The sequence below is a fragment of the Pygoscelis adeliae genome, unplaced genomic scaffold (assembly GCF_000699105.1).
Source record: "Pygoscelis adeliae isolate BGI_AS28 unplaced genomic scaffold, ASM69910v1 Scaffold421, whole genome shotgun sequence".
Taxonomy (NCBI): Eukaryota; Metazoa; Chordata; class Aves; order Sphenisciformes; family Spheniscidae; genus Pygoscelis; species Pygoscelis adeliae.
The window spans coordinates 450,864-462,481 of record NW_008824011.1 but is presented as its reverse complement, the minus strand read 5'-3'; the positions used below and the strand labels follow the sequence as shown (position 1 = coordinate 462,481).

Genomic DNA, 11,618 nt, shown 5'->3' with positions numbered 1-11,618 from the left:
AGACTTCATGCCGTCATCTAAATATCCCATACTAATACATTTAATAAATGAAAATACAGATTTCAGCACACATATAATGTTGAAATTCATGTTGAAAACAAACAAGAACAGCAAGAAGCAAATCCTACCCCTGTGCAAAATACCATTTTCCAGTTTCAGACCATAGGCAGGAGATCAGAAGTAAGAAACAGTGATTTATGCAAGCCAAGCCATCCCTGGCTTGGATATATCACTTTACCTCTCCGTTTTAGTCATTGAGGCATGCATTGCCGATTGATATGGCCACAGCAACCCCTCTTAAATTTGACTGAATTCTGTCCATGTAACAAGAGCAGAATTTGATCCTCCTAGTTGGGGAGTGCTCTGCTAGTGGTAAGTACCCTATATGCTGAGCTACTGAACATCACGTTTCACAAAATAGCAAGTTCTGATTGTGCTTGCTTACTACCAACCAGAAAAAAAAGACCTCACAGATTGAGACGGACAGCAGAACAGCTGAATAGTAATGCGATTATTCTGAAGTGTAGAACCCCAGGAAATCTAAGAAAGTCAAAGTCTAGTTCTTGCCATTTCCTCATGATCAGAAAGGCAAATAGTAGCTTCAGTTATGCAAGATTTGTTTTAAAACCAGGAGAGCATTTTTCCCTCTTGTTCAAGGCCAGTCACTTAGAAAAAGCTGTATGACACTTTAAAGATACTGCATACCAAAATACCAACACTTCCGTGTAAATCTTCACTGACATCTTTTTGGTCATTTCTACACATAAGGTTGCCATATTCCAGGGATGATCTAAAATATTCATGCAACAATTGAAAGTAAATCACCATTATTAGCAGAAGGACTTTGAGAGGATGCTCCATTATGCTCAAAAATGAGAAAGCCCTTTCTCGGCTGCACACTGAACATGTTACAGACCTATGGTTCCTTTTCTTTCAGTATCTTAATACATTTATGTTAAAACGGAGTTCTACCCTGCAATAAATTGCATAATATTATAAATGTCAAACCTACAAAATTATTGAGAATCATACATAAATGGAGAAGGCAAATGTAACAAAAAAAAAAGAGCAATATCAAAGACCCTCACCATTCATTAGTAAAACTGTGAGATGTGTACATACTATTATTGTCCATTCCTGCAACAACTGAGCATTATCTAGCACTTTGCTTTTATTTACTTATGAGGAGTCTCCAAACTAAAATTTCATGAAGTTGAGATATGAGACATACCACTAAGTTGAGCTACCGACCTCAAGTTCTCTTCACAGTGAGTGGTGGTATGGTTGTTAAAATTCAATGTGATCCACCTGATCGAATGCTGGGATCCAATTTTGGACAGGATAAATGATTCTCGTGTTTGTGAGAGCTTGTGTGAGTCAAATGACACAAATGGCTATCGCAAACCACTTCCTTTACCTGAATGACAATGAACGAGATTCTGGGGGCACGGAGCTCGCATGCCACAATCATTGAGAAAGAAGGATGCATGCCACTAGGCTGCACAGGAAGGCCACCTTCCAACAGGATCACTGAGAGAACCGGACTACAACCGAGCAGCATCACAGATTCTTCCTGTGTTCTGCTGTACTGTACATCAGGAACAGCCCAAGATCTGAGCTGCACAAAATTGTGTTTCAGCTGGTTTTACACCCTTTTTGGCTTGATCTCTGAACATTCCACTCTGCAACTAAGGATCTGGACCTCACTTTGTGAAAAAGCATCTGCATATATGGAAGACGATGTAGATTTGCAATGAGCATGTGATAAACATCATTAGGGCAGCAATCTCTTTGGCACAACAGTCTAACCTTACTCCACTCAAAGTCCTATTATGCTACCTAAGTTGGATCTGTACAGAACAACTATACAAAAAAGATGGTTATTCCTGAAAGTGGCAAAACCAAATTATGACTTTACTGTAAGACAACTCTTTCAGGTCAGCAGTCTCAAATGCAGTTTATCAGCAACAACAACTGTTACTTCTGCTCTTAAGAGAAGCAATCAGAGTTCATTTTTCGAAGTTTGGCAGGAAAAACATCTTCCAATGCAATCTCTAGAGCGCACATACTCGGAGGGTTCTTCTGTAACTCAAGATCGCCGGTAGACTCAGTCAAAGCCTCGGTGTTTATTTTTAAGGCTTTCAGCTGTAGCCTGTCATCACTGTCTTCACCGTCAGAGATGGGACTTATTTCTTGAATTTTCAAGAGATCGCTGGTACTGCAAGTCTTCTCTGTGTTACTGGAACTCATTCTCAGAGCTCTTCTTGGAAGGTCTTCCATTCTCGAGCTAATCTTCTGAAGTTTAAAAGGGAGCTTGTTTTTCTCTCCTGCAATATCAATACAGTCAAGTGAACAAACCTGTTCTCTTCTGGTTTTGTCATTATCGACAGGACTATTCAAAGAAGGTGACAGGGACAGGTTTTCTTCTTGCTCTTTAACACTGTAAGGAGGAGTGGGGACTTCAAATGTAGCGTGAAACTGAGAATAATCAACACGGAAAAAGCCATCTTCTAAGGACATTACTGGGAGGAATCTGTGACCCCAAAGAACTTCATCTTCTGTATACGAGGTCCTAGCTTGACACGTCATTCCTATGGAAATAGAGACAAGAGCATGACATTCTAATGTGAGCAAGTAGACCCGCATATGGAACAAAAAATACAAGGTAGGGCTGACAGATAAAAATCAATTGGAGCCTGTAAGCTAACAAATTTATACATTATAAAATGGAGTGATTGTTCCTAGTCAATCTCCTGACAGTCAATGGAGTGCCTCCAATTGATTGACTAGATTTTTATGCAAATATTGGATTAAATATTGCAGACTTACACCGAGCAAACAGCTTTTGATAAAAGCAAAACATAACATTAAGACAGTATTAGCTCGCTAGCAACAACAATCTTATCGTTTTTATGTAATACTGTTTCTTGGAAGTTACCTTGGGAGAAAGAACCGTTGCTTGGCAGAGGCTTACAGAATTCTCTGGCAAAGATCGTGTTGGGGGGAGCCAAAGCTAAATGAAAAATTTAATCTTCCATTCCTTCTATAGGCTAGGCTACCTTTTCTCCAAATAGCATGTCAAGACAAAAGCTGTGCAGAGACACTGCAGCTGTCTTCCATGCTAAGACATAGGTACCGCTGTAAAACTTGTAGAAGAATTTGTGCCACTTAGTGCAAACATACATCACTGGCAGTATTTACATGTGTGAATTGACAGCTAAAATGTGTTCTAACCAAGCCAACAAATCTGTGACAATCTCAGCACAACCATGCTGATTATAATTAATACAAATATCCCAGGTGAGTAGAACTTTAAGACTTCCTGTCATGGTACTCTTCAGAGGCAGAATTAGCAGTCAGTAAGCCCAAACTCTGATTTGCTCTCCGGTTACTGCTACATTAATTCTCAGACAAATGTAAAATGTTTCCCTTGCGATATCCAGTTAGGTAATTGCATTAAGTGCGGTTATGAATGCATGCTTATCTAAGATACATGGTTCAGTTGAGGGATGAGAAGAGGCTTCTGTGGGGATCTAAAGACTCCCACACTAGTGTTCTGCCCCGGTGGATTTTGCCTTTGTTTAGGCTCAGCCCAGCACGTGGATAGTAATCAGTCAGTTCTGTTTCCTGTCCGGCATGAGATGACTGCACTTGGCTGCGTCAAAAGGAGATTATTGTGTCTAAGGCAGGAACCGGGCAACCGGTAATCTTGTTGAAAGAAGGATGAAAATGCTCCTTGATTAATCAAAGTTTAGCAAATCCTTAAAAGAAGGGAGAGGAAGATCAGAATATCAATGAACCTACTGAATGATTTGGACTTTAACAGTACACATGGATCCCCGACGCAGAGCTTCTTATGTAACCGCAGTGCATTGTCACAGGATTTGTAAAAGAATTAAGTCCTCAAAAGACAAGGCCACAAAGTCAGCTGCCATCTGGACAATGCCGTATCAGAATTTAAAAAAAAAAAAAAAAAAAAAAAAAAAGTTAAAAACCCCGAAAGCCCGGCTCACGTTTGACGATAACCACGATAACCACGTGTTACTACAATCTTTGCAACTATGTGGTCTGTATTTGTATTGTAAAACTGGATTTGTTATTTTGCATTCAATTTAATGAAAGCTAGGCTGAAAGTGATTTTGCAGCACTGCCAACTTTTAAAGTTCAACGTTCTTTCAGAGTGGTGGTCCTTAAAACAGGAGTCTCATAAGGGTGTTGTACTCCTCTACATGCCATACTCAGAGTGGCAGGGTGCATCTCTTCTTGGATGTATTGGCCACTTTGGGCATTGGTAACACAGAGTCCTATGGGGAAGGGAAGTCTCTTATTGGCTGTTAAAGGCCACTGAAGCTCTGTAGCATATGGCAGGATATTCTGGAGCATCCAGGATTAGCACCCTGAAAGGATTAACAGCTGCCTTGCTAAAAATATCAGGACTGAAAACACACACTAAAAATTAGGGCACGCATATTATTCTAAAACTTACCGGTAGTCTCAACGATTCCTTCAAGGATAACAACTATTTCAAATTGCTCGCTTCTTAGTGATCTTTGTGAGAGACAAAAAAAGGGGCTCTTTGAGTTAATTTCATGACAGATAGTTAATGGGGAAACTAAAAACAGCTGGTCAGCTCCAGTTCCAAATCCAACATCCAGTTCACACTGGTCTAGCGGCAGAAATTCTCCCTCTGGTGTCTGTCGGGACTAAAGATGAAAAGATGATTTAGTAATCACCGTGTGAGGCAACACATGAAAAGCAATGCAATGAAGTTTAAACCTGCCTCTTTCATGACATTATCATCTACATATTAGGTCTGGGGTCTTCATAATGGAGATGTAAGTAATGCTAAATACTATAAGGCTACTATATAAGACCAATTTTGACTTTTCTTATCATGCCACTAGATCTCATCATCATCTACAAACTTTACTATGAGAGAGAGAGAGAGAGATTTTGACAAAAACATCAGGTACCACACTACATGCCTTATAACGGATGTTCACCATGAACATCCTGCGGCAAAAGTTCCCGTTAATGAAAACAAAATCTACAAGCCAGGCACATTTTAATCCATTGCCTGAATTCATGTTTCGTCATTTTTATACGTCACTAATTTTTGTTTGGCAGACACTGTGATGTGCTAACTTAAAGGTAAGCATCATAGTAATTGTACAGTAGGTCTGGTAAGTGACATTTCCACAAAACCATCTGAATCGATATTAATGATACTATCATCCCTTGCCAATTTGCACGTACCACCTACTGTATGTTGATCTTAATAATGAAGTTATGATCATTATTAAGCTAAGTGCCCCGTTTTTATTCGCATCATTTCACGGGTCCAATAAAAATACCGATATGATAGCTTCCCCCCACCCCGTAATGTTCCCCACAAATTTTCCTGGTATTCAAAGTATAACTAAAAATTGCATCAGTTGGCCAGGCAGCTCCTCAGCTGATTGCTTTAAAGGTCTCTGGTGGAAACTGTCCATTAAAATTAACAGCTTTGCAGAGCCTATTTAAAATCCTATTTAAAATCCTTTCTGCTTATTGCTTGATTAGAAAGCACTTCACTCTTTAAGAAGCCGACTATTGATTATAAATGATAGATTATTCCGTAGTTACTAAATAGTTTTAACTGTGTTGCATTGGTATTGACAAATGTATTGGCTCCATTGCTTGGAAACTCCATCCATTAGTCCTGAGAGCGAGCTGAAGCTAGCAGTTTTGCTGTTGACTTAGATCTGATTGGTATTCTTTTAAGAAAGTTTCCGTCTTTAAAAAAAATCCCTAAGCAACTAGTATACCTTCAGATTGTCTCTCCGCTTCACTTGTATCTTAAAAATGCTGAATTTTTAACTGCCTGGTATTTACTGGTGATTACATAACCAGTTAGGTAGCTGGTTAGAGTACAGCTCCTTATTAAAGACAATGCATTATTTCATTTACATACTATGTGTCCGTTTTTCTGCTGACGGGGGAAAAAAAAAAATCTTCCCATCTAAATAACCAAGTTTTCCCTTACACAAGACTCAGTTTCACTGCTACCGATGAGGACAGGGAAAATATCAGCTGATTGCTTGTAAAAGCATTCTCACAGATTATTTGTGCTTTGAGAGGTAAAAGACAGTGCTATAAAATAAAAGCGATCAAAACCACTACTACGTAGCAATCGTGACAGTCTCTGTTATATGCAAAGGTGTAATCGAACTACTGCAAAAACATCCTTTCTCTTTTCCTGAGGGAACCTGCAGAACTAAACTGCAGGCTACGCCACTGCTTTTGTTGCCTGGCTACTGTTCTTTCAGCGGGTCCACAAATTGGCTGGCAACATATGATCTTTGCTCCAAGGTAACAAGGCTCAATGTGAGCTGTATGAACCAACATCTAAACCTCAAATTTTCCCAAAGTTTTAATCAAATACAATTACCTAGACAAAGATGTGCATATTTGCACAAACTGCTGCCTGAATGACTTAAGAACTGTTTCATCTACAAACCATTTTTCTCTGTGGAAGAGTCTTCGATCAAATCCACTCAATAGTAAACAAATCCAGCGAGGATGATTAGAGGTAACAGATCTGGGAGAAAGCAAAAGGTTGTGTTTGAGGTATTTGGTATCTTACATACAGGACTGATTTATGCAGGGGATTGAGAATTTTTGAAAGAAACTTATTTGTTAAATAAAAAGAAATTAACCTGAATGAAGATAGCTTAATAGCCCTAATATGTTAAGACTCCTAGCCAGCGACCTTTGTTGCATATATATAGCTTTACTCAAAGGATCACAAAACAGGGCAGAGGACTATAAACTGTCAGCAGTAAGTTTGGAAGGAACACTTGTGATTCTTTACTTTGACCACCCGCATAACACAAAGCCAAATAAATTCCGCAAATTAATACATGCTTGAACAAGGGCACAATTACTTAGAAATGCCCCAGCTTTCATTTTAAATGTGGCCAGAGATGGAGAATCCAAAGGTCTAGATGCGTTGCTCTGAAGGTTAATTGCCTCGCAGCTAAGAAAAAAAAGACTCCTTCTGTGTCCGGATTTTTCCACCTTTAACTTTCTGCCACTGGATCTTTGCTTTGTTTCTTATGACTTGGCAGACTCCATTGCATCATCACTTGGTCTGTTTTTGTGTCTGACCAAATACTTTATGCCCTTCGAGTCTTCGCTCCTATCCTTTACTCATTCTCAGCACTTTTCTAAACCCTGTTGTTTACGCACATCCTTCTTTAACCAGACACAATGCAGTTTTATTATTATTAACCCTCTTTCAGTTCACTCGTTTAAAGAACTCACATAATTATGCTTTGATACCCAAGTAGACTAATTAAGCATCGGAGTAGAAAATGCCGGATGCAAAAGACAGATGACCATTGAGCTTAATATTGGAGTGCGTTGTAGAGAAACTCAGGAATCTAGAAAATGCTAAACTGGTACGTGCTAATTTGCCATACAGTACTACGGTATTTTCAGTTCTGGTATTTGAAAGGAAAAACCCTGATCTCACCTATCTGTGCTTCTGCCCCACCATTAAACTAGCAGCTTGCAAGAATATTTATTATATGCTACATTACTGAAATAATATGAACTTGTTACTTTGATACAGCTGTTAAAGAACTGTATGGTTTTTTGGTAGTGACGCCGTACCTGGAGCTCTAGCTTAGATAATTCCCAGGATGACTGCTACTTTTTAATATAGTCTAGTTGCCCCAAGCTGTAAATATGACCTGAGTGAGCTGAGCTTGTTCAGACCAGAGAAGAGAAGGCGTAGAGGGGGATCTAACAGCAACCTTTCAAAACCTAAGAGGAAGGTAATCAAGAAGATGGAGCCAGGCTCTTCACAGCAGTGCACAGCAGAAGCAAGAGGCAACAGGCGTAAGCTGAAACAAGAGAAGTTCAGACTGGATTGAAGAAAAACTTTTCCATCATGAGGACAGTTAAGCAGTGGAAGAGCTTGCCCAGCAAAACTGTGCAGTCTTTGTCCATAGAGATTTCCAAAACCAGATCAGAAAAAGCACAGAGCAACCTGGTCTGACCTCCTAGCTCACCACGCTTTGGACTAGAGACCTCCCGAGGTCCCTTCCAATCCAAATGATTCTGTGATATTAAAAAACATATTGTTTGCACTTTCTGCACGTGCCCTGCTTATCGAGTTATTGAGATCACAATATAATGGGTCTTCTTACTTATTTTCAATGCCTGTGATCTGCCATCTGCAAACTTTCTGTTACAATTTTGTTTGCTTGAATTTGAGTTAAATACAGCTCAAAGAATAAGTGCCTGCTGGTCATAACCCAAAGCGCACTGGCTCTATGGCTACTATGCTTCACAATTCTATTTTTAAAACTATTGCTTAGCACATGTTGAAAACAGGCTACGATGATTTTACATTCCTCAGCTTTCTGAATCAAAATGTCCTACACTACTAGCTAAAACACTTTACAGACCACTTTACAGACCAACACGATCATGTTTATCAGTGACATATGTAGTCCCATCAACAGAAGGTAAAAACAGGTATCGCAACTAATTTAAAAAAAGTCAATACTGATTGCCATACGTTAGATGCTGGTTGCTGCTGCTATCTCCAGATCACTCAGGTGCACTAGTGAGGTCCAGGAATTAACAGGCAGAAAAATACAGTTCGCTGTGACACTGAAAAGGCCAGGACTTAGAACTGCACATTTTCAGCAGCTAGTTCCAACCAGGTTCTTTCTATTTCTTGCCCCAGGAGTTTGCTTTTTCCTGCTTCTAGAGCACTCAATGCAAATTAGAAAGGCTCGAGTTTCTGGAAAAGTTTTTGCTGAAACGTGCACACTTAGTCTTGTAACTCTGTTTTCCAAACTCCCCCACAACTCAGTCCAAAAAGGGCCCCAGATTTTTCCATGACATCACTATGCCATGCTGCTAGGCAGTCCCCTGGACAAAAAAAAAGAAAAAGCCAGCACAGTGTGGTGGCACCACTGAATATTCTAGGGCATATATCACACTTTCAGTAAATGCCATTCAGACAGACTTAGATTGGTGTACTTCCTTTACAAATGTAAATCCTCGGGGCTCCACTGAAACACTATGTTCACTACTAAATATGGCTCCTATCTCAAGTACAAAAGTGTGATAAGACATATTTCTTCACATTCTTTCACTGTGACACAAGTAAAAAAATTCTAGCTATCTAGTTGGGTGCAGGAGAAACGTAGCAAGATCAGCTGTCAACAGCACTGCATGAAGCACAGCAGAAAGAGCACAAACCACAAAAAGGCAGAACTCGCTAAAGATAAATGGTAAGCAAGTTCTGGCACATTCACCGTCAGTTTACAGGACACTCAAAGCTACTTCAAAGCAGCTGACGTAAATTCACACGCTGCCGGAACAGCCGCTATGACTGCTGGAACGGTGTGTCCAGTTCAAGGGGCACCTCAACGAACTGAGGAGTATTTACAGAAAGACACGGGAACTAATACCACACCTTGTAATGAGGGCTGAGTGGGCAACTAGTAGACAAACATTCACTTTTAAACTTTCCTGCGTCCATTGCTTGTATTTGCCAAAGGTCGCAAAGCAGCTTGAAGACAAGTCATGGGCATGATGATCGTTCGAAAGAAATCAAGTATTACTCACTGATTCATTGTCTTGTCTATGAAACAGCCTCCGTAAGACGAATCGGTCAAGCAGGTCCATCAAATGTCCTTGTGTTTTCTGTCCCAATCATCTGCATACCAGCATTGTGTAGCAATAGAATTATCAGCAGAAAGCACACCAGGTTGTGTGTTCAGTGTCTTATTTCAAAAGAAGTTTATAGCAAATTACTATCACTGTAAAAACACAACTGCGACACCACTTTTATTCCACTTTGACTTGCATTCCATCTTGGATGATGGACAGAATTAAATACTTTAGAGGAGGCTTTCTGCTAATTTTTAATAGTTAGAGATCAACAAAAATCGTGGCTTTCCAATTCCTACAAAAATTGCTCCATTGTAACTCCTGACAGCTTGTTCCCATACATATATCCAACCTCTTTTTGAATCTTAGCAGATTCTCCATTTTAAATGGTATTCTGCGGCAAGAAAAATTAACAGCTCAGTCAAGCGTTGTGCACAGAACAGAAGGAAAACAGCCTTTCACATTTACCATTGTCCTGTCACCTTCTGTATCATGCCTATTTCTGCAGATTATTAAAATGGCCAGTTGCTCCAAAGGGAGGATTACCATAGAGAATATAGGACATTTACGACATTCAAATATGATATTCTGAAATTAACGTCATCACTGGGATCCAGCTTCTGATGCTCCCCATCAAGCGTGCTCCCGTGACAAGATGTAGCTGCTATGTTGCTTCACCTCGGCACGCCGGACACAGTGTTTTCTTTCCATTCTACTCCTGCCCGATGTCTCTTCCGGACTTCAGTGCCTGCCAAACTCTACTGCCTCCAGAGTATTTATTTTTTTAGTTATGATCTCCTTTGAATTCCAGTTTTCTGGCATTCTGAATTACGCTGACCATTGTCAGTGATTAATAAATAGATATTGGTGACAATCAAAATAGATATTGGTGACAATCAAAATAGATATTGGTGACAATCAACAGGCCTTTCCACTAAAGCACCTGCACAATCCCTCTGAAATGCTGGGAGGCTACTGGCTAGAACTGTGGGGTAAGGAACTGCAAGTTAAAGCTGTGCAAGTTTCTCCAAGGGGAAGAGGAGGTCAAGGTTGATCTTTGTCCTCATTTAATGTCACCACAAAATGGGTATAATCAATTTCTTATTCCCAGCTGTCACCTGCTAAGGGGCATGCCTTAGTATGCCTCCCTGCAGCTATCTTGTATCCTGACACATCCACTTTTCCTGACCAAGCTGGCTTCCTGCCAGCCTCAGAATCCACTGGAATGCCCCTGGGAGCTCTCTGATGAGACTGCCTTTTCCCTTACGCCTACTTGGTTCTTTCGTGGCTCCCGCTATGGGCAGCCACAGCAAATTTTTTCCAAAGCCCTTCACACCACCCCAGCCATGTCCTCTTGCCCACATGACAAGGGACAGGGCAGCTGCCCCTGGAGCAGGGCAGAGCCCACCAGCAGACAGCAGCAGGGGCTGCACAGGGGAAGCCCCATGCTACCCGCACTATGGGCACATGGTTGCACTTGGCCTGCACTGTGCCCACGTTGCCCACTGCAACGCGGGCACCCCATCCCGCCTGCTGTCACACCAGGCCTCACCTTGATCAGCTTGCAGCGGATCTGGGCGGACACCATGTGGCTGTTGCGGAGGTTGCCAACACGGAACATGAGGCAGAGCTTGCCATCTCGCTGCGAGACAACTGCGGCACGGCTGAACATGAGGGTCTCAGCTCGCTTCTTGGGCTGGGACATCTTGATGAACATGCAGCCGATGAGGAACGCATCGACGATGGAGCCCAGCAGTGACTGGAAGAGGAAGAGCACGATGCCCTCAGGGCAGCGCTCAGTAATGTAGCGGTGCCCATAGCCAATGGTGGCCTCGGTCTCTATGAAGAAGAGGAAGGCGGAGGGAAAGTTGTACACATTGGCCACACATGGACTGTAGGTGTCATCATGCGCCTGGTGCAGGTCACCTCGCAGGTAGGCGATG

At 41.2% G+C, this 11,618-nt stretch overlaps 1 protein-coding gene across 1 annotated transcript; it reads right to left on the bottom strand.

Moving 5' to 3' along the window:
* Positions 1–26: 26 nt before the first annotated feature.
* On the bottom strand, positions 27–11,617 carry LOC103919384 (G protein-activated inward rectifier potassium channel 1-like; the record flags this gene model as incomplete). Its single annotated transcript, XM_009326885.1, has 3 exons — positions 27–2,591; positions 4,487–4,703; positions 11,228–11,617. Coding segments are annotated over 3 exons (1,209 nt in total), but the record flags the coding sequence as incomplete, so codon positions are not given.
* Position 11,618: the final 1 nt, after the last annotated feature.